The sequence below is a fragment of the Marmota monax genome, unplaced genomic scaffold (assembly GCF_021218885.2).
Source record: "Marmota monax isolate L192 unplaced genomic scaffold, Marmota_monax_Labrador192_F-V1.1 WCK01_AAM20220418_F8-fsc00131, whole genome shotgun sequence".
Taxonomy (NCBI): Eukaryota; Metazoa; Chordata; class Mammalia; order Rodentia; family Sciuridae; genus Marmota; species Marmota monax.
In genome coordinates, this window is record NW_026693141.1 from 866,406 (window position 1) to 889,871 (window position 23,466).

Here is a 23,466-nt window from a genome sequence, read left to right on the forward strand (position 1 = left end):
ATTCACATCCAATGTGGGAAAGGCCTCACTAGTAGAGATCTCTACTCTGGCGATGGTAGGGAGGGAGTCAGGTGTTAGCATTCAAGACTGGCTGCTCTGGAATTGTATGACCAGATAAATCATTCTTTTAAAGAGCAGAATTAAAGGATTAAAAATATCAGAGAAGCTATTTATTTGAATACCTTTTGATTATATAGTAGGATGACATTATAGTACATTTTATTATTAAATTAATTTTTAAAGTAACCCACATAGGATGGTATCCTCTCCCAACAGGATAGTTTTCAAACTGCTAATCTGCCACAATGTGGCCTAGATAAGAAGAGTGTCTTTTCTGCTTCTCATAGCTAAGCTTTCCACTGGACCAACGGAAGCCTGCATGTGTTGATGCCAAGCTCTGCAGAGGGTTTGACTGATAAATCCTGGGACAAGGAAACAGTCCCTAAGTAAGAATTAATTTACAGATTAGTCTGCATCTCAAATATTGATTACACTGGCCCTACAGCAGTCAGTGAAAGCTTTTTTTAACCCATAAACACATGAAATGATAATGATTTACATACCTTTTCTTCTACTTTAATCTTCTTCTGATCTAATTCTGTGAGTCGCAGTAGCATAAATATTACAAATAACCAGTATTCAGGGTTTTCCTATGTAAAATATCAAGAGGACCATTCAGTTGCTTTCTTTTCCCCAAGTCGGCAAGCACCACAGTCTTTTCTCATGAGCTCGGGCCTTTGGCCTGCCACCCCTACCATCCCCAGACCCCCTCCTAAGACTCCCCAGGCCCCATGTATTAACAATCAGATGCAGGCTGCGCCTTGTCATTTTTAAAGCTCTTCAAATGTGCAGATCTTATTAATCTCCATGTGAGATAAGCAGGGTAGGTAGGATTATCCTCATTTCTAAAGAAAAAAACAACTAAGCCTCAGAGAGGGAAAACATCTCATCTAAGATTCCAAGGCCAGTAGCTCAAACCTTGTTTTCTAATGCCAATGAGTTTCATTACTGCAAAGAATTAAATTTTGCGATTTATTATTATTTTATTGTCTATTTGCATTTTTGTATTGATTTGTATCATTTGTTATTAATTTCTCATAACAATAATAATTTAATATTCACTTATAAAACAAATTCTTTATTACCCCCTACCATCTGTTCTATTAGGATTATCTGCTTTTTAAAATGTCATTTTGTCTTTTGTATAAAGAAGCTACATTGCTTTGAAAGGCAAGATAATAGTGGATGGTACCTTTTATAGAAGAGAATTCATGTGACTAAATATACAAAGGTATCTTTTACTGAGCTTCCCAACACAAAGGAATTAGGAGATGAAAATGCTAATTACCCTGATTTAATCATTATGCATTGTATACATGTACTGAATTATCACACCATATCCCATAAATAAGTACATATGTCAATTAGAAATGTTAAGCTTTCTTTGATGTATACCATGTGTGAACGTTGTAGAGAGGGTGTGCACCCAGCATTCTCTCCAGGGCGTGTAGTGTTTCTTTATGGACATGTGTAAATGCAGTTTAAGGATCTGCAACTGGGACATGCAGGCCATGTCCCACTCCTCACTTTCCCAGAGACGCTTTTAAATTCTCTCTCACTAGTCCCTCAATAAGGGCTGCTTTTACTTTTAAATCTTCCTTATTTATTTTTCTATTTTGCGGTTCACTTTCCCAGACATATTCATCTACTACATACAGGAAGAAAGGCACCTGGGGACGCACACAGGCAAGAGTCTGTGGAAGCTAACGTGAAGGATGAGGTATAAAACTGGATGAAGGACAGATGGACAGGAGGGAAGGAGGGAGGCCAGGAGAATGGATCTATCAATGGAGAAAAAAAAGAAACCCAAAAACCTGAGCTTTGCATCTCAGAGGTTAAGAAACCCTAGGAGATAACTCCATACATATATACATATAGTTTTATAATAATTCTTATAACCACACCAATTTCATGGCTATATATCACTTCAGGTATTTAATCATACAGTTTCTCTGACTCTGTTACAAAATAGGAACCATGTTCTGTCTATACTTCCGGGGTCTTGTGTTCTCTGATGTGAATGAACACTGCTCTCCAGTGTCACTTGTTCTCTCCTACAATCCTAGTGCCACCCAGGATGGGCCACAAATGACCCTGCAAGGCAAGTGAATGACATTCAGTTCTGGACTCGACTTTTACTGATAGTGTTGCTGTGCAGACAGCTTGTAGTCACAAAAATCTAATTTCTAGAAAAACAGGTCATTTTAGGTGCCACGTTACTTATCCTGACTAATTTTTTTTCTAAAAGACAGAGAAGAAAGATAAAGTGTATTCACATACCGGATGTTCTTTATCAGAAGTACTTCCCGAAGAGGAAAACTTTTAAGGTCCTCCTCCACCTCCTCCCCTCATATAAATGAGCTCTCACCTGAATTGGATTTCTTAGAAGATTGAGAATTCGGAGAATAGGAAGATATTCAATGTATTCTATTTCATTCAGCTCAGCAATCTGTTTAATCAAAGCAAAAATATTAATAGACAATGCACAAAGGCAATAGGAAAAACAATATAATGGAGTCCAGTTTGGATTCTTAAATTTATTTTTTAATATTGCCCTATTTGAATATCCAGCTTTTTAACAAGAATTCCACAAAACTACACAGACATGGGAATTACCTCTTCAATAAATGTGAACACACAACCACCTTTTCTTCTTTTTCTCAAGTTACAGAACCTTTGGCTTCCTTCTCTCATCCATGTTTATTTTAAATGGAAATAAAAGAGTACAAAAGTAACAGTACAAAAACTGCACACAAGGCTGGCCTGACTCCCCACCTGTCCCTACACCTACTGAGCCCTCCGCCACTCAACCTCCCTCCCTAGCCCTGCTCCTTTGTAACTGGCTAAGCCCTCTTACTCCATATGCCTGTGGCGCTATCACTTTTTCCACAGAAGAGAATTATTTTAGGAAAGGTAAAAACTGAATAGGCATGACATATTTCTTGATGAGTATCCACTATTTGCCTTAATTTTTTTTTTTTGCTAATAGACTGTACATTTATTTTTCACCCATTTCTGAATAAGTTGTTTCCCAACTTTGAAAAGTAAAGGGAAAAAAGATTGCCTGGTAGATCCTTAATTTAACCAACTTGGGTTGAAGCAGGCCTGAATCCTCCACTAAAGACAAATACTTTAAATTTTCTACGATTAGACAAATCACAACTTTATTGGTATAGATATTGGAGTTTTCAATAACTTAATAATCACTTTTTCATTTCTATTTTTTTCCAAAACTTTTGTGCACATGCTGCAAAAGCATTCCAATAGCAGGGTCTCAGTAACCCTGAGTTCTGCAACCACAAAATGCACTAAAATGTAAATTAGTCCCAAAGCTAAGTTAGGAGATGAACATATGCATCATGTTCAAAGGATGCCATTTTCAAAAATGTAATATGAAAGGCAAACTCCAAAGTTGCAATATACAACCCGCACACATCAATCTGGCTAGAGCAATGTTAGGCTATTATACACATGCTTTTCCATAGGATACTAGGCAGTCCATCATTAGATGGATCATCTAAAAAAAAAAAGAGAGATGAATTTTTTAATATTGTGTCATTCAAGAAGATAGAGTATAAACTTGTTTCATACTGCTCCACAGAACTTTTGAGTGGTGGATAATTTCCCTCTAGGATGGAATTCTTGTCCTTGAACCTAAAATAAACATTAAGAGGAAATGTGTTCCTGCACTCACCACATCTCACCAACAAGTCTTAGCCACATGCACCTGTAGACATTGCTGGTAAGAATAGAAATTAGTATATTCTTTCTAAAGGGGAATCTGATGTATTGCATGTATGTTTAAGCTATGAACGAGCTATCCTACTTCAAGATGTTTCTGATGGAGATCATCAGACAGGCAAAATTAGATATAAGAACATTCAGTCTAATGTTATTAGTAAAAGTAAAAAGTTTCTAATTTCTCAAGAACTCTATTATTATATCATTATGTCATTGAGTCATAACACAGTCCCATAGTAGGAACACTATGTATTCATTTTAGACAATTATGATATCTACAGTGATTGACATGGAAAGATCTTTTTTTTAATTTTAATTTTTTTTAGCTGTCGATGGACCTTTGTTTCATTTATTTTATGTGGTGCTGAGAGTCGAACCCAGTGCCTCACACATGCTAAGCAAGCACTCTGCCACTTAGTCACAGTCCCAGCCCCAGAAAAATCTTGATATGTTGCAAACACTATGAATAGAATGATCATGGACTGTATGAAATTATATCACCAATAAAATGTCAGCTGGGATCAGTGAATCTTTGAGAGTCAAATGCAAGGGATACAACTTTCTTCCCAGTCCTTCCAAGGGTCTGATGAAGTTGGGAAGAAGGAAGCAGCCATGGGGTAGCCTGGCTTCAAGTCTTCACTTCTGCTAAATTAGCAAATGCTACAGATACCCATTACTCTGTATGTGTCCCTGTCTCCTGCACAGCCTCACTCAGCAGCCGACACCACCACCCTCCATCTTTTCTCCAAAAGGCCACAGACCCAAGGCTATGCATGTGCCAAGCTTTTATAGAAGTGTAGAAGGGACAACAGCACCCCAAATGACTGAAAGTAAAAATTGTCAGAGAGGTTAGACTCTTATGAGCTATCTGCTGGCAAGAATGTCCTGCCGGCCCCTTCCTAACCTACTTGACCCTTGGTGACCACTGCAATCCAGAAGTACACCAACTTCTTTTTTATGCCATTTCCTTCATGGTCATGCTCTCCAAGCACCATCATCCAGCACTAAAGGGATCTATTAAAGCCTTTTCTTTAAAAATATCTCAACATACATATCATATTCTCTCTCTCTCTCTCTCTCTCTCTCTCTCTCTCTCTCTCTCTCTCTCTCTCTTTCTCTCTCTCTCTCTCTCACACACACACACACACACACCTCCTTAGAAGACCATTAGGTGCAATGATTAATTTTTTTCCACTGCTATGTATACATCCATCTGTGCAGAAAAGCAGTGTTTTTCAAATTACAGACTCTATCAATTAGATGATGATGGCGATGATGATGGTGGTGGTGATAAATGCATTACTGCATTAAGAGACAACAGATGGACCAATGGAATAGAATATTTTAAAAAGTGGACCACAGGTCAGTGAGAAAATTATTCAGAAAAGGTACTGGTTAAATGTATTAATGAATGAATGAGAATTATTGAGCATAATGTTGGGCATACAGTGAGCACTAAATAAATGATAGTTGTTATCATCATATCACTATTAGATATTGGGGAAAAAGAGAAAATTTAAATTTTTGTTTCAATTATACCACAAAATAAACTATAGATTAAAAGTTGAAGAAAAACAAACAAAAAAGCTTTGGTGAACGTGTACCAGATTTAGAATGAAAAAAGACTTCACAAACATTATAAAAAGAATAAAGGGAAGCAAAGGAATATATTGATTATACTTCATAAATTACTTTATCTTTAAAAAATTTTTTAGTTGTAGATGGACACAATACCTTTTTTTTTAATGTGGTGCTGAGGATAGAACCCAGGGATCTGTTGAGTCATAACACAGTCCTATAGTAGGAACACTATGTATTGGAATCCAATCCTGATGTGCTTCATCACTTTGGCAAATACTTTTTTGAGCTTTCAGATCAAGGCCAACCACTTCCTCTCTGCCCATGGCCCCATACTTAGTGCATATCTCATGGTGATGAGTTTGGCTCCATATATGTGCCTCCCACATTCGAGGTGAGTGCTCTATCACTGAGCTACAACCCCAACCCCTTCATAAATTATTTTAATATGTATATCAAAAGCACCTTAAGCACAATGAAAAGCAAAAGAAAAACTGTCGTAAAATAATTAGTAATTAAGGGAATGAAAAGATAATTTCTAAAACAGAAATCAAAAGGTTAACAAACACACAAAAATATTTAACCTCAAAGATATTCCTAACAAACAGAATACAAAACACCATTTTCCTCTACCAGACTGACATGATTTTAAAATGACATTTGTTGACAAAAGTGTAGTAATATACTACAGCAGAGGTCTTTTATTTTTTTGTCACTATAATTTGGTAACTTTATTTATTTATTTATTTATTTATTTATTTTAAACATCAGAAATTTATTAGTTGCTCAAACAGCAGAGGGTCTTAATTAGTATGAACCTTCAGAAAATATATCAATCGTATTTTATTTATTTATTTAGTTAGTTGTTGATGGACACAATACCTTTATTTATTTATTTGTTTTTTTGTTTGTTTGTTTTTATGTGGTGCTGAGGATTGAACTCAGAGCCTCACACATGCCAGACAAGTATGGTACTACTGAGCCACAACCCCAGCCCATCAAGAGTATTTTAAATGCCCATACCCAGGAATTCCAAGAATTTATCCTCATAATAAAATATGCACATAAGGAATACACACTACAACATTATGTTTAATATCAAATTACAGACATAACAAATTTCAGTGAGTGAATGACTTGGTAAATCCTGATGTATCATATCCATTCGGTAAAATATCTTTACTATTAAATCAGATTTTTGAAATGCCTTTTTTTTATCCACAATCACTCTAGAATCTCATCACATGCACCTTAAACGCCAACCAAGCACTTGCGAGGCGAGAGGCAAATCTGAGCGCTCTTGAGGGCTCCTGAGAGCCCTGCATTCAGTCAACAAATACTCTTCAGTGCCAACTACGAACCAGACATTGCACAAAGTGAACAAGATAAAATCCCTGAGCTCATGAAGCTAACAGTATAGTGGGAAAGACAAAAACTCTTCAAGATGTAACAACAGGATACATGATACGCTACAATCTCAGACAGAAATAAGGACTAGTGAGAAATAAAGACAGAAAATAGGGCCGGGGAGCTAGAGAGGCCTGAGATGGTCAGAGAATGTTTCTGAGGGTTTGACAGAAGCCAACATTAAACAAACATGTAAACTGTTTTGAAATTTTGGGGAAAACTCCTAGTGGAGATGCCAGATATGCAAAGCCCCTGAAGTGGAAGTGAGCTTGGTCTGTATGAAGATCGGAAGGAAACGCCAGCAACTGGGAATTCCCACCCTCTTCTGCAAGAGCATCTCACTCCACACGCTGCCCCTAGGATGCTCTCTCCACGCCCAGTGATGCAAAAAGGCCACAACAGGCCTCAGTCCTGAACTGCTGGCTACAGCAAGCTAACTCCAACTCCATGGCGCCAAACTCACCACCATGAGGTAGGCACTAGGTATGGGGCCATGGGCAGAGAGGGAAGGGGTTGGCCTTGATCTGAAAGCTCAAAAAAGTATTTGCCAAAGTGATGAAGCAGATCAGGATTGGATTCAAAGTGTGTCCCTCTCAGGGCTTTATGCCACAGCCACCAGAAGAGAGAGACACTGGGACAGTTTCTATTGTCTTGGAAGTATATGGAAGCTCAGGTTACCTAGACCTGGCCAACCCTCCTGAATCTAAAGAGGCCAAAGGCCTCCAAAACAGGCCTCCTTCCTGTTTGCATCCCGTGGCAGGAGTTTCTTGGCCAGGTGGAATGGGAACTGAATTTAGCAGCAGATCTGATCATGCCTGCATCTCCTATACCCAGCTCAGGTGACTGCACCAATGTTGTCAGTCCCTGGAGGCCCCAAGGACCCCAAGGAGTCCAACCCCTCTCTTCTCAGGTCTAACAAATGTAAATCACAGGAGAGACCAAGTTGACTTAGGAACCAGACTGTGTTCAATCCCCCAAACTCCTTTTGTCCACAGACATAAACAGAAACATGAGCCAGGAACCAATGAAGATTTGAGCATTGCTTGCCTGAGACAAATGGTATGCATCTCCGAACAACAAGAAGCAAGAAATCTTCCATGAAGAACTTCTAATCTGTTTGAGGTGTCACAAAAATAAAAGGTAAAATTGTGGTCTTCTCATTCTGGGAGAAAGGCCAGGACACTCAAACAACAAAGACTAAGAGCTTGGGGGAGTACCACTGTTACTTAGGATCACAGTTCTTTCCTTGCTTGTATTGCTTTATGAGAATTATCTTGTTAATCCTTACAGAGACTCAGAAGAAAAAATATTTGGGATAAACCATGTGAAACGGCCACACTAAGACTCAGGGAAGTACCCCAGGATTCTCTAAGTCACTCCAGAGCAACGTCTCACTGCTGGAAGAAAGGTCAGGGGCTACCTGATAGAGTTAACAGATTTGGCCAGGTTTTAAATGCTAGACATGGTTTAAAATCTAACAAGGTCTGCAGCATGGATGGTGACAGAGGTCCCCATGCATGTTACCAGCAGACAGTAAACATGTGTCGAGGACAGTAATTCAAATGAAGCTGGGTAGGAGCTACCACGTTTCAATGGCCAAACAAGGAAACAACCTTGATCCAAGTCCTTCCCATCAAAACTGTGCTCCTAACCCCAAAATAATCAGATGAGAAGCAGAAACTCTGCTGTGTTTCTTTTACATGATAAATTTTCCATCCCTGATACATAGAATTCTCAGTTGTCCTGGAGAAATCTCTGAGGAACTCTTCAGATGGCTCAGCAAATGTTTCAAAGTACCATCTGTTGCTCCCCAACCTACCCAGTGGGGAGCCAGGTAATCCTGTTATTGTCAAGGACCCAGTTGTTACCAAAGGAGCTCCTTTTGGGACATGTAGCCACTTTTCTTTTTAATAGAATCTCTTTAACACTTGAAAATTATAAACTCCTGTCTTTGCTTGAGGATAGCTCTTTTTTCTTTAAACTGTTCTGAATGTAATGTGAGAAGTCTCTTGAAATGGAAGAGAACTATATACTGTTTGAGAGGTGTCTGCAGACTTGCATTCCCCAATATGGTAGTCACTAGCCTCATGTAGTACTTAGCACTTGCATTACAGCCAGAGTGAACTGAGATGTCATCTAAGCATAGAACATATACCCAATGTCAAAACTCAGTATGAGACAACAGAAGGCAAAATAACTCATTGATAATTTTATATGTAGATTATGTGCTAAAAATATCATATTTTGGATATATTAAGTAAAATATATCATTAAAGTTAATTTCACCTGTTTATTTTTTCCATTTATTGTGACTACTAGAGAATTTTAAATGATATCCATGACTCACTTCTGTGGCTCACATTGTATTTCTAGAAAAAAGCACTATTCTCTGGCATTACACCACACCTAGTTCTGAAAGGGGGGGGGGCATTGGCATTTCATTTGCTGTGTTATCTTGCAGAGAGTAAGCACATTGACTCAGGAGGCAAAGCATTCTCTACTTGAGTCCTGGTTCTGCTTTTTGCTATATAGAACTTTGGGCAAATTACTTAATTTTTCTGTGCCCTAGTTTCTTCATCTACAAAACAGCAATAATAACAGGGTTGTAATAAGGATTAAATGAGATATGTAAAGTGCTTAGACTAGTGCCTGGTGTATAAGTACTCAGCAGATATGTCTAGATAATTTTATGACTGTAATTTTTACTATCATTACCATTGCTCCTTTTCCTAAATCATGAGATGCCCCGAGTTGACATATAATGAGCTTATTCCAACTTTTCAACACCCCGGGCTATATGTGAGAACCATTTTAAGCAGGAATTTAAAAAAAAAAAAAAAAACAGTCTTCAATGGTAATTGTGTAAAAAGGAAAAAATAACATGAACTAGAGATCATGCTGATGTCCTAAGAAACACAGTGCAATGAACAAAGTTCATCCACTAGAATTGAGAAGTGATCAAAACAACTTGATATACAAATCAAGTGAGATGAAGATGAACAGTTTTTCTATGATTAAAAATTCACTTATTCTCAGACTTTAATAACTAACTTTGACTTTTAGCAACTTAACAGATGATGTAAATTTGTCAGAAAAAGGGTCAGACCTAACTGATAAACAGCATCCCAGCAAGACAGAGCAAGTCTCCACAGCGTCACACATTGCTCCACTGAGCACAGTCTGTCTCAAGCTTTGACCAACTTTTCATTCTCAAGAAGAAATAAACAAGTTGGGCATGGTGGCACACGCCTGTAATCCAAGTGGCTTAGGAGGCTGAGGTAGAAGGATTGAGAGTTCAAAGCCAGCCGCAGCAATTTATCGAGACCCTAAGCAGCTCAGTGAGACCCTGTCTCTAAATAAAATATGAAAAAAAAGGGATGGGGATGTGGCTCAGTCATTAAGCACCCCTGGGTTCAATCCCTGGTACAAGAGAGAGAGAGAGAGAGAGAGAGAGAGAGAGAGAGAGAGAGAGAGAGAGAGGAAGAAGAAATAAACGAAGTACTCAATATGAATAAAATCACTTTATAGAGATCTCATTGCTTATGAAGTTGGCTAGAGGTGGCAACTTAATAGATCACGACTAGAAGCGCAAATGCTTTATTAAAAATAAAATGCAATTAAGAGTGAAAATCAGCTTATATAATTTTTGCAATATATCTTAAACCAGATTTCAAAATTTGAATATGCCCAATTCTCAACCCATTATACAGATTAGGATCATACCCTATTGTTGCCAACAGGATATAAGAAGTAACTTTCCATGCCTCTTCTCTACATTTATTTTTTTTTTTTTGCCCCTTTCCTGGGGTGTTCACATTTTTAAAGTATTTTTAAAGTTTTTTATAAAATTATATGTATCCATCATGTGTAACATGATGTTTTGAAATATATATAAATTGTCAAATGGCTAAATCTAGCTGATTAACATATGTATTACTTCACCAAGTTATTATTTTATGGTAGAAACATTTAAAATCTACCATCTTGGCATTTTTCAAAGATATGATATATTATTATTAATTTTAGTAACTATGCTGTGCAATAGATCTTTTGAATTTATTCCTCCTATCAAACCAGAATGTTATACGCTTTGGCCAATGTTTTGGTCAGCTTTTTCAAAAACTGCTGCAACTGAAAGACCCGACCAGATCTATTGCAGAGGAAGAAAGAGTTATTTAAGGGTTCACAGTTTCAGAGGTCCCAGTCCACAGACAGCTGGCTCCATTCCTCAGAGCTCAAGATGAGGCAGGCATCATGGTGGAAGAGTGTGGCAAAGGGAAGCATCTCACATGATGTTCCAGAAGCAGAGAGAGAGACTCCACTCTCCAGATGCAAATTATATAGGGACATCTCCAATTCCCACCTCCTCTAGCCACACAAAACCTCTTCAGTTACCACTCACTTAATCCCTATCAGAGGATTAATTCACTGATTGGGTTAAGACTCTCACAACCCAATCATTTCTCCTCTGAACTTTCTTGCACGGTCTCACACGGGAGCTTTTGTGGGATACCTCACATCCAAACCATAACAGCCAACATCTCCCAAGCCCCTCCTCTGACATCAATACTGGCACAGTCTTCTCTTTGAATGTAGGCAAGAGTAATACCAGCCTGAGGCTAGTCTCATACTCCACTCCCCTTGATCTGACAGTTCAGATATTTCTAATGCCATCTTTCTACACAAAATTTTGCATGAGCACATTTACTCCAGAAAATTATACACACATGATTGCAGTTTAAACCTTTAAAACAGTGCAATTAGTAAGCATCAACTTTTCAAAACTCATGAACTGTAAATATTTATTTTAAAAAACAGTGCTTCTGGAACTACTGCTCTAATAAATTTGCTAGAATAACATTTCTAAACTGGCATTTCATGTGACAGGTCATTTCATGTGACAGCCCTGAGATATGTAAAAATTCCAGCTACTCTATTGCAGAGAACTTGAAGACAGGCCACCTAGATAAATAAAGGGTGTATGTGTTAACTCTCTAATGTGTCTTCTTAGGTAGATGCAGACACCAAGACTTGGGAGCACCTTACCTTATTATCCTCCAGGTTGATCACTTCCAGGAGGTCATGATTCTGTAGGCCTTGGAGGCTGCATATCTGATTATGGGACAGATCTAGGTTCTGCAGGACTTTCAGATTCTCTAAACCCGTGATGGTCTCAATGCAGTTATTGCTCTAAAATGAACAAAATATATGTAATATTTTAAATTCGTCTCATAAGAAAAGTTGTAATAGCAAATTTTTATTTTGGATACTTCCCCGAATCTTCTTTAAAAAAAAAAAAAAAAGAAAGGAAGGAAGTCATTCTTCACACCACATACATATTTTCATCATTTACTCTTTGAAACACCCCAGAGAGTAATCCTAGTTTTTCAACTGAAAGATTGGAATATATCATCTTCATTTTACAGATGAGTATTCAATCAATAGGAAAGACAAAAGGTGGGTAATATGAGCTTGTAACATTGCACAGCTTAAGCCTAATGGCAGTATAACTCCATCTGGATCTCGATAAATACAAACTAAATACAATTCTTTCAACCTATCACAATAAACCACTAGAATATTATAAGTCCCACGTATACTTTGTTTTCAGAAATACTCTAAATATAATAACATCAGACCACAAAGGCAATGGTAGTGTGCTGCTTTGGTGGCCTCCAGTGAATCTTGTCTCTAGTAATTCATACTGTGTACAATTCCCTTTTCTTAAATCTAGGCTGGCCTATAACTTCCCATAGCCAAAAGAGTATGACAAAAGTGTGCTAGTTTCAAGCTTAAGACTTAGAAGGCTGGAAAGCTTTGCTTTGGGTTTTGGGGAGCTCTGAGATATCATGTAAAAATTCCAGCTACTCTATTGCAGAGAACTTGAAGACAGGCCACCTAGAGAAAAGGAAATCACATGGCAGAGTCCCTGGGACTAAAAAGAAAGAAAACCTAACCATCCTAGCATCCCAGCTGAGTCAAGTCCCAACCAATATGCCAGGTGAATGCAGCAAGCCCAGCAGAAGAACCACCCTGCAGAACCCAGCTCAGACCAGGGAACTGTTAGCTAATCAAAGTTATTTCTCCAAGGTAACAAACTAAGTTCTTCAATAATTCACACATGAGTATCTTCTCAGTCAGACTATAACAAAGATTTCATACTCAAATATTTTCTTTCCCAACCTCCATGTACTCATAATAACAAGAGGGATAAAAATAATTCTATTTTCTTGCTGGGTGCAGTGGCACACACATGTCTGTAATCCCAGAGGCTTGGGAGGCTGAGACAGGAGGATCGTGAGTTTAAAGCGAGCCTCAGCAAAAAGTGAAGTGCTAAGCAACTCAGTGAGACCTTGTCTCTAAATAAAATACAAAATAGGGTTGGGGTGTGACTCAGTGATCTAGTGCCCCCGAGTTCAATCCCTGGTACTCCACCCCCAAAAAATAATAATTGTATTTTCTTGTATGTTTTCCAACACATTCTTTGTTTCTTGACTTCCTTAGCCTTTAGGTATAAGAAATAGTATAATAAAGTAAAATTAAAACTTTAGTTTGAGTTGAAAATTATAATAAAGAGTAATTTTGAGGTTCAGTGGATGACCTACTGTACCCATCCTTAAACTTTCAAAACTTTTAATGAGCATTTAAAAAATGAAATTCTAGTGGTTCTTCTGCTGGGCTTGCTGCATTCATCTGGCTTATTGGTTGGGACTTGACTCAGCTGGGATCCTGGGATGGTTAGGTTTTCTTTCTTTTTAGTCCCAGGGACTCTGCCATGTGATTTCCTTTTCTCTAGGTGGCCTCTCTACAAGTTCTCTGCATTTTTTTCCACCTACGATATTTTCACTAGTATGGGTTTCCTGGTACATTTAATAGCAAAAGCTCATTGTCATCCTATTTTTCATAAAACTTCACTTCAATAATGAGTTGGATTTGTGTTCATTAATGTAATTCTATGACTCCTTAAAACATGTTAATAGGATGTTAATAATCTATAAATCTGTTAAAGTGCATGAGGGCTTATTATACTATTCTTTTTATTTTTTATGTTTTAAAAATGCAATAATGGAAAGGAAAAAAATATTCATAATCCCATTTACCAAAATGAAATCAAATTTCCTTCTGTTCACACTTCAAAAAAGTTATAAAAAGCATAATAGAAAAAGGAAAGAAAAAAACTAAGCTTAGTATCATATCCATATAAATGTAATGTATTGAAATAAGACCTCAATATCCTATTCAAAAAATGCCCACACATCAAATTTATATACAATGCATTTTCCCCCAAAGAACTTTGAAGAGCTTTCGATATGTTAGATAGACCGTAATTCTTCTTCCCAGTGTCTCTGATGGCTTTCAAAGTGGTAGATGATATGAGCAGAGTGATGCACAGAAAAATTTAATTAGATAGCCTGTGGTCATAAAAGAAACCAGAACTGAGAGAATTTCAGAATTGCAAAATTTCTGAAGTGAGTGTCAGCTAGTCAAAGCCTTTACCCACCACTGAAAAACTGACCTTCCCACTAGAAAGGGACAGCAGCTTCTGCATGGATGGTTCTTCCTGCTTGTTTTGTGATGATTAGCAAAGATAACACTTTTAGAGAAAAGCTATCTTCTTAAATAAGTAAAAAACATTCTTAGTCTATCGATTTGGGAGGGAAAAACCAAGTGGCTCTTAAGTGTGGAATGTGCTGTCATTACTTGCTAAGAAAAGCTGGGTGACAGAACAGCCCATTAGCGAACCACGTTTTCCACTTTTCAACTTTTACATTTATCAGAAAAGTCGAAGGTTGAGAATTAGGTCTAAACTGTAAAATGAATTCAATAGTAACAAAAGCAACTGTTTTTCTGATTCCATGAATTAAAAACAAAATCATTAAAAATGGTAGAAGTAAATATGTGTCATTTTATGGTATAAATCTATTTTTAAATATTTATTTTTTAGTTGCAGTTGGACACAATACTTCTATTTTATTTATTTTTATGGGGTGTTGAGGATTGAACCCAGGGCTTTGCACAGCAAGGTGAATGCTCTACCACTAAGCCACAACCCCAGCCCCATATGGTATAAAACTTTTTAAAAATAGAAAAAGTAAACCTTCTTATTCTCAAAAATTTTAAGGACAATAAAAGATAGCATGTTGTATATTTTGTAGCTCATTTTGGGTGATGGGAGCTGGAGTTGGATTGATCTATTTGCAGAAAAATATAAATACTTCATGCTTTTTCTAAAAACTGGTTGAGACAGACCTGTCAACATGGATTATTTATGTAGTTAATGAATCAAACTCTGAGGATGAAAGCGTTGTGTGTCATTCTCAATAATGGATTCAATTCTCATTTCCTTCCATATCTCTTTCCACTTAAAGTTCCACTTAAAAATAGTGGGAATGTTAATGCAGACGAGATATGCATAGAAAAGGAAAAGATTCTAAGAATCTAGGAAATGAGTAGTACAATATTGCTAATAATCCTTCAGATGATCATAACTTTAAAACATGACTTTCTTTTTGAATTTAAAATTTTCAATACCATTTATCAAATTCATTTTCATATGCTTTGTGAACAAACCCTAGTAGGCAGAAAACATGAAGTCCCAGGTAAATTATTAAACCTTTTGTCTGATTCTAGAATGTTAGTACTTTACCCTCACCTAACTCACTATGGAGATGCTCTAAGCTCAGGGCAAGGGAAGTTTTCACAAAGGCAACCTTCAGTGATCTGTGGTTAATAAGACAGGAATAGTATACCTCATATGTCAAAAATCTGCAGATAGCCCAAGATGTCATTTCAGACAACAGTTTCAACATCCTCCTGTGGGACAGTTCACATACAAAATTGATAAGCTACAAGCTCCACAGCTGGAAACGCTTCCTGCCCACCCTGTGACACATGTAACAAAGAACAGCAAAACCATCTAAGGGTAGGAGGGAGGAGGAAAGGAAGCAAAAGAAATCTGGATATGCCAACAAACAGTATTATGGGCACCCCACATTCGTGAGCTATAGTGTTATTTTTAAGATATCATGTATATCTCTGGAACCACCATGATCCTGCTAATGTTTTTGGTAAATGACCTCTATTTTCACTGAATCATAGTCACACTGCATATCGTACGGCTTAAAAAGGATGCTCTCCATGGGAAAAACCAATCAAATTGAACATTCTGATTGGAATTGTTCTGTTATTGTCAGCATGATTTCTGATTTTCTAGAATGAGAGACTAGAATGTACTAATATAAAAGGACAACCAAAGTTCAATGCCTAGAAACATCGTACGGTTCATTTGAAGGCAATAAAGTGTGAACCACAATAACTACTATGCTTAAATAAGGTTTAATATTATTTTCCCAAATAAAATACTGTTAAATACTTTTTCATAACTGATAAAAGATATCTTTCTTTCCCGGTATATAAAGTAAATCTTTTTAAAAAGTTGGTTAACAAATTAGAAAATCATTTTACATTTTCAAGGATTATCAATAGTGCATGCATGTGCACATATACACTCACACACATACACACACACACACACACACACAGAGCCCAAATATGGAATGAAGCAAACAAGGAGAAGACAATGACATTTCATGAAGGAACTGGCTCTTTATCTACTTGAAAAATTCTAAGTAGTCACAATTCATAGATTTACTAAGCATTAATTGCTACTTCTACAAAGAATGACACTTACCAGACAAAGTATTTTGATGGGTAATGAGTTTAAGCCACTAATTGTTGTGATCCTGTTGTTGGACAAACTAAGGTGGGTGAGGCTACTGCACATATCTAGTCCTCTAATTTCCTCTATCTCATTGTCTGTATATCACAACGGTTTAAGGAAAATGTCATTGAAAGCATTTTGAAGATAAAAAGAATTAGTGTTAAATCATCACTAGAAAAATCAGACAACAATTGAAATAAAGATTATATGCCCAATATAAGATGAACACTAGATCCTGAGATATATTTTTCATATGGCATTCTATATGAAATTAAATGTTAAAAAAATGCTCAGTAGTATTTGCATTCATATGTGACTCATTCAAATGGTATAAATGAACTCCCAGTTTCAGAGCTGCCTCCTTGGCAATGTCTTCTCTTGGTTGGTTAATGATCTCCAGGATAAGCTCATGTGCATTCTTCCGGCTAGGACTTCTGAATATGGGGTGGCCCTGAAGAGGGCACAGGTGCCAAGGATTTTCATCTCTGTAACTAGAGTGACAGCCTGGGACATGCCCTCTGTAGCAAATGGGTGGCCCAACGACTAGCACCTGGCACAGAGAGGGACATCCCTTTCTGTTTGTATTGGTTTCTCTTCTCCCTTTAAAATAAAAGAGGCGTAAACTCGACTTTCTTCTGTCAATTAAATTTATTACTCATTGCTAAATGTTAACATTTTATCTTGTGTCCCTTCCTTGTAGTCCCCTAAAGCTGCAATCTCAAAGTCACCAGCTCTTTGTCCTCAGTCTCTCTGATCAGTTCCAGGATTTAATGTCACTGCCTCCTCCAAGCTCAGTGTTCCCTCTCAAGTAGCCTGTGACATCACCAGTTCTCAGCTATTCATAATCGGCATGACATCCCATTCATCACTAAGACCTGGCATTTTTGCCTTAAAATGTCTCTTTCATCATTCCCTGCCTTTAATCACTCCTCTGCCAGCTGAACCCACCTTCAGCACTCACCTCCAACACCACTGCTATATTCATCATTCCTGCCCTTAAGTCCCCTACACACTGTAGTCAGAGGTTAATTTTTTCAAAATGTTGATTGGATATCTTGTTTCAATTTAAAAATTCTCTTAGGATGAATTTCAAAGTGCTCACTGACATTTAAGACCCTTCACAAAACCTACTTATCCTATTTCATCTCCATTATAACCCATTGAGGGTTCTCCATTTCTCCCATGTTCTCCAATTCTCTCAATTGTTCTGGAATGTACCAGGATCTTTCTTACTTGGCAGTGTATTTTTTTTAAATCCATTTTGCTTTCCTATTACTTTCTAAACCTTAATCTTTTTAAATATATTTTTTAGTTGTAGTTGGACAAAATACCTTTATTTTATTTATTAATTTTACGTGGTACTGAGGATAGAACCCAGGGCCTTGCACGTGCTAGGCAAGCGCTCTACTGTTGAGCCAGCCCTAAACCCTATTCTTTAGGATATAACTCCATATTCCATAGTTTTTTATTTTCCTTTCTCTTAAACATTCACATTACACTGATATCTCAAGTTTTATTTTTGATAATCCTCATATTCTTATTTCTTTTTTTATTACTTTTTGATTATACAAGCAAGTAGAAAGGATAGCCTAGGGGGGCAAATTCACACTATGTGTAACAGATAAAAGACTACTACCTAGGATACATTAAAAATTACCACAAACCTAGGAGGGGAGAGGACAAACCAACTCAATATAATATGGACAAAGAATATGATCAAGCAATTTCCAGAAAATAATACCCAAGTGACTAATAAACATATAAAAAGATGTTCTGCTTCACCTGAAGTCAGGAGAATGCAAACCAAGATGCCATTCTTCACCATCTGATTAGCAAATATCATAAAATAAAATATTTTGAGGAACATAGATTTTTACATAACTGGATGAGTGGGTCTGTTATGATAGAACCACTCCGCAGGCAAGTTGGTAATGCCTATCATATTTGCAAATACGTCACAGCACATTCACTTCTTGGTATCCATTCTAGAGAAGCCATATCTTTCTCAAGGCCTTTTCTGTTCAACTTCTAACCCCTTGCTGTCCTCTCCCATCCACTGGAAAACAGAGAACTTTGTAGATAGGAAGGAAGGGATCATGAATATCATAAAAACATGTTTTGCCTCAGAATGACTTGGAATCATCCTAACTCTAGGATTTACTGGTTTTGTGAATTCACTGCGCTCTGCTCAGATTATTCATTTGTAAAATGGGGACATCAAGTTGCCATTAGGCCAAATGTTAGGATGTCAATGAGCCATACCTCAGACTTATAAGGCACTGATCTCATTTACTAAATTACAATCACATGAGGCTGAGGAATCTTGTCCTGCACCTCTTGGCCAATAGCATGGAAATGGGAGATTCAAGGATGGGATTAAATCAAAAAAGAGCTAGGCCAGAGAAAAATGTCAATAAGGAAACTAGATAAGAATATGTTGCTAAATATACAGAAATTCCTAGGTTTTCCTCACTGGTTTCAGATTCAGTCTTTGGGCGGAAATCCAGCTCTGTGAGGTCAATATGTATTTTCAGATTGACTTCCAAGAAGCTCCCACTAGAACATTCTCACACATAGATATTTGTGCTCACAAACACTATCTTTTCTGCTTCTGATTTCTTTGTGCTGTTCAAATAATTGTTCTAAAACTAGAATAAAGACCAGACCTTTGTAAATATGAATTATAACAAAAGATGGATATAAAATATAGGAAAGAGGAAATTAAACTATCTCACACAGCTATGGATGAAATAAAATACTCTTTAAAGAGGTAATCTTTGACAACAAAACACTAGGCTATGAAACTTCAAGTGGCCACCTTCTTTAGCTATTTCAGGAGCACTAGTGTCCTGGTAGCTCTTTTATAACCAAGATGAAGATGCTCTGAATCAGGCAGAATAATACAGGTGCTTGTGAGTAACTGGGTAGGGTCCCATGGGAAACAGGCAAGGATCAGAAAACTACAAAACAGGAATCCTGATATTAGGAATTGAAAGTTTGTTTATTGGGTCCACAGTCATTTTCCCAGACATTCGAGGATACCACAGCTCCCTTGGTACACCCAGCTCCCTATCAAGTTCTCAAGTAAGTCCTGTAAGGATAGAAAGAAAGAGGAACGCAGATGTCTTACTTCAATCCAGCATGGCTCCTGCAGGTCTCACCACCATCCCTCACAGTCCTGGGAGAAAGAGTAAGGCACTGACTAAACATCTCTGCTCAGAAATATGCTCATCTCAGAAAAACTATCTCCTCCAGTTTCCCAATTCTTCACTCCAGGCACTGGAAATTAGTCAGGTTGTTGTGTAAAGAGCACAGCTGGCCCACCAAACACACAGGGTCCACGTCCTCATATTCCACCAGCCAAGAATTGAAAATATTGTATAAAGACAAAATTACATTGTAAGTATAGACTTCCTTCATTACTTTATTCTCAACAATACAGAACAACTATTGAGTATTATAAGTATTCTAGGGATGAATTAAAATTACAGGTGCATGTGCCTAGGCTATAGGCAAACACTAGGCCACTGTACATAAGGGATTCAAGCATCTATAAATTTTGGTGTCTGAGGCAGGTTCTGAAACCAATCCCCCATGGATACTTTAGTATGACTGTACTTATAGCAGCGGTATTCCAGTGCCCCTCTAATTATTCTAACAGTCACATCACACCTGGCTGCCAGCAACAGTAACAGTCGACATGCCAGACTGAGCCTTAGAGAGCTCTTGGTTGGCAGTTTGCTTTCAGGAGCACCTTTATCTCTTCAATCTCCTGCTTTCTTATTTTAAGAACCTTCACAGAATGTAACTTGCCCTTCTTCCTAACATTATTCTTTCATGTTCTTTCTTAGGTCTTAGGAGTTTCTGATAAGAAAAGGAATAATCTGATAAATCACTAAACTATTACAATGAATTAGCTTACTGGGCTAATCCTCTTAGGTATATTATAATTTTAAAAGATGGTATCAGGTAAGAGAGACTCCAGGAACTCAAAATCATCATATTGCATTCCAGCGCTGAAGTTTTGCCATTCTGTGAATAAATCTCTTGCAGGGGAATTTTAGATCCTTGTGGAAACCGAGTGGAGAACCCTGTGGCACTTTAGCATAACTTTACAAGGAGGGAAAAATCCCAACAATATATTTTTACATTTTGGCAGTCTGTCAGTACTTCTCAAATGCTTGACATGAATTATTCACTAGTTCAGTGTTTGCTCTTATCCATTTGTCTACAATCATAAAATATGTTTCAGGTGTACAGAAAACAGTTACCGAGAAATACGTAGGAAATCCATCACAATTCTCTCAGTGGAGAAGACCACAATGATGGCTTTAATCAAAACTAATCCTGAATGATCTACATCACCTTACCAGTGAAAAATGAGTGAATCTAAGAAATGAAACATGCGTATGATTTAAATGGCTATGCAATAAAAGTAATAATTACTCAGCAGATTGCAACATGGGAAAAACAACTGAGTCCTGAAGACTGATCTCAGTTCAAGCATTTACCAGATGATTTTGGGCAAGTCCTTGACCCTCAAGGAGTCTCAGACTCCTTTTTCATTAAATATATAAATAAAATAATGGTAAGCACTAGATGATCTCTAAAATCCTATCTAGGTTTAAATCTCTATGAATCATTTTTTTAAATTCCATGATCCATAATCCTAAAATGCAGCCTAATCAATAACCACTCAATGCTTACAGGTAAAAAAATAAACTGTAACCTTATATAATAATAAGTACATCTACTTTACCTTAGCAAAATTTCTTATCTTGCAATTTAGGGTGATTATCAATTAATCATCAGTTATCCATCAGTTAAAAGTTAAGACAAAATAGCCTAAAATAAGTTAAATTTTAAAATTGAGCCTTTAGAGTTTACAATTCACTCTGAGTTATTGATATAATCTACTATAATCACATTGTCAGTATTACTAGCCTGTTTAACTGATGATTTAGATCATTATTCTCAACTAAATTAATTCAGATATTTGGGGTTCTTAAATTTTTATATAGAATTAAGCTAATTAAGTTAATCTTTATACTTGATTTATTATTGGCCATGGATGGCCTTTTATATTCTTCCAAAAATAATAGGGGGTAGGATGTAGCTCAGTTGTAGAGCACCTGCCTAGCATGCTTGAGGCCCTCGGTTCAACCTGAAGCCACACACATAAAATGAACATTCATGAAACTACTCTCATCCCAACCCAAGAGTAGAACACCAGCAACAACTTAAACCTGCCTCTGCACACTGTTCCTGTTGAATCCTGTATCTGGGATCTGGCAGAGATCATCATTATGCTGGATTGTCTCTTTCCTCTTCTCTTTCCTCCTCCCTGTAGTTTCATACCTAAATTATATTTGTTTTTATCAAGATTTCATCTTTATTGCTTCACGGAGGTATATTTTACTCATTGTAACTACTGTATGATATGTTATTGTGAGAATACAGTATAATTTTTGCTTTCCGTTGTCAATGAACATTTGGATTGTTCCAATTTTTGCTTTGATGAGCAATATCAGTATGGACATTCTTACACACGTCTCCAGGTGCATGCTAAACTTTGCATATGAGGAATGAAAGTGGTAGGTCATAGTGAATTTGGATGTTCAACTTTACGAGATAATACGAAGTTATTTTTCAGAGATGTCATACCTACTAACAAGGTAAAAAAGAAATCCTCTTGCTCCCCATGTTCTGTACAACATAGCCTGTATTTGAACAGATGCCCAGACAATTTGAGTGGACACTAAAGCCTGAGAAGCATTGGTCTAGAAATCAGCTTCCTTCCTAATCCCCTGCTTTCCAGAAGGGCCTCAGCATCCAGAGCCCCTTCCCAGCCTTCAGGGTACTCAGACATGACAGTGTAGAGTTTGATATGGAGAACGCTGTTCTCCAACATTTGCTTGGTATTTTTAGATTTCTTAAATTTTGCCAATGAAATGGATATAATACAATGTCAAGTAGTTTTCAGTTTCATTCCTTTGAAAGCAAATAAGGCTTATCTAATTTGTTTTCTCTAAAAGATTCATTTTACATCTTTGCACATCTTCTTATCCAGGGTCATGGGATATATTTCTCTATAAATCTTCAATATCCTTCAAGAAAGTTTTATTATGAACCCCCCCACACTTATTTATCCTTAATAAGATTCATGTTTTTTGCTCTTATAAGTGGTGTCTCTTTGTGTTTTCCAATTCCTTGCTTCTGATAAAGAGAAATGTGATTGTTTTCTGTTTATTGAAGTCATATCTCGCCACCTCGCTGAACTCTCAAAACTATTATTTCTAGTGCAAGCTCTTGTTTATATTCTCTGTAGCTATACATGTCATTTGCAAAGAACGACTTATTTTTTTCAGTCTCAATTTTATACATCTAATTACTTTCCCTTGGTTTAGGGTATTGGCTAAGACCTCAAAAACAATAAGGGGTAAAAGTTGCAATGGTGGGTATCCTTGCCTTGTTCCCGATTTTAAAGAAGAATGCATAGGATCCCCAATCCCCCAACTAGGATAAAGTTTGAAACATTTTTGTAGACATTTTGTAACAAGAAAAGCCCCTGTTACTAGTTTACTGGGAGTTTTATTGTGAATAAGTGCTGTGTTTTATTAAATTTTACTTATCTATTCAGCTTCTTTAAGGACTATAAGGCTTATTTTCCTTAATCTGTTAATATAGTTAATTTATAGATTTTCAAATATTAAACTACTCTTACATTCCTAAGATAAACTCATGTTCACAGTTTATCATCATTTTTAATACTTTATCAAATTCAGGTGCTACTAATTTGTTTAGGATTTCTACATTTATATCGCAGTTGAAATAAGGCTGTCCTTTTCCTTTCTCTTGTAATTCCTTGTCTGGAGTGGCGATCAACGTACCTCATCAGAATGAATTGTGAATACGCTTTCTATTTTTAATGTTTGAAAGAAATTATTCATTATTGGAAG

General features: G+C 36.9%; 1 protein-coding gene across 4 annotated transcripts in view; it reads right to left on the bottom strand.

The window, feature by feature from the left end:
• Lrguk (leucine rich repeats and guanylate kinase domain containing) overlaps positions 1-23,466 on the bottom strand; it is a 103,870-nt gene that overhangs the window by 62,968 nt on the left and 17,436 nt on the right. For all 4 annotated transcript variants that reach the window (XM_046455130.2, XM_058582828.1, XM_058582827.1 and 1 more), the window contains 4 exons: positions 16,478-16,602; positions 11,833-11,976; positions 2,429-2,509; positions 564-650 (listed from right to left, as the gene is read on the bottom strand). In XM_046455130.2, coding sequence (XP_046311086.1) covers positions 564-650; positions 2,429-2,509; positions 11,833-11,976; positions 16,478-16,602 — 437 coding nt within the window. The remainder of the gene's footprint in view (positions 1-563; positions 651-2,428; positions 2,510-11,832; positions 11,977-16,477; positions 16,603-23,466) is intronic.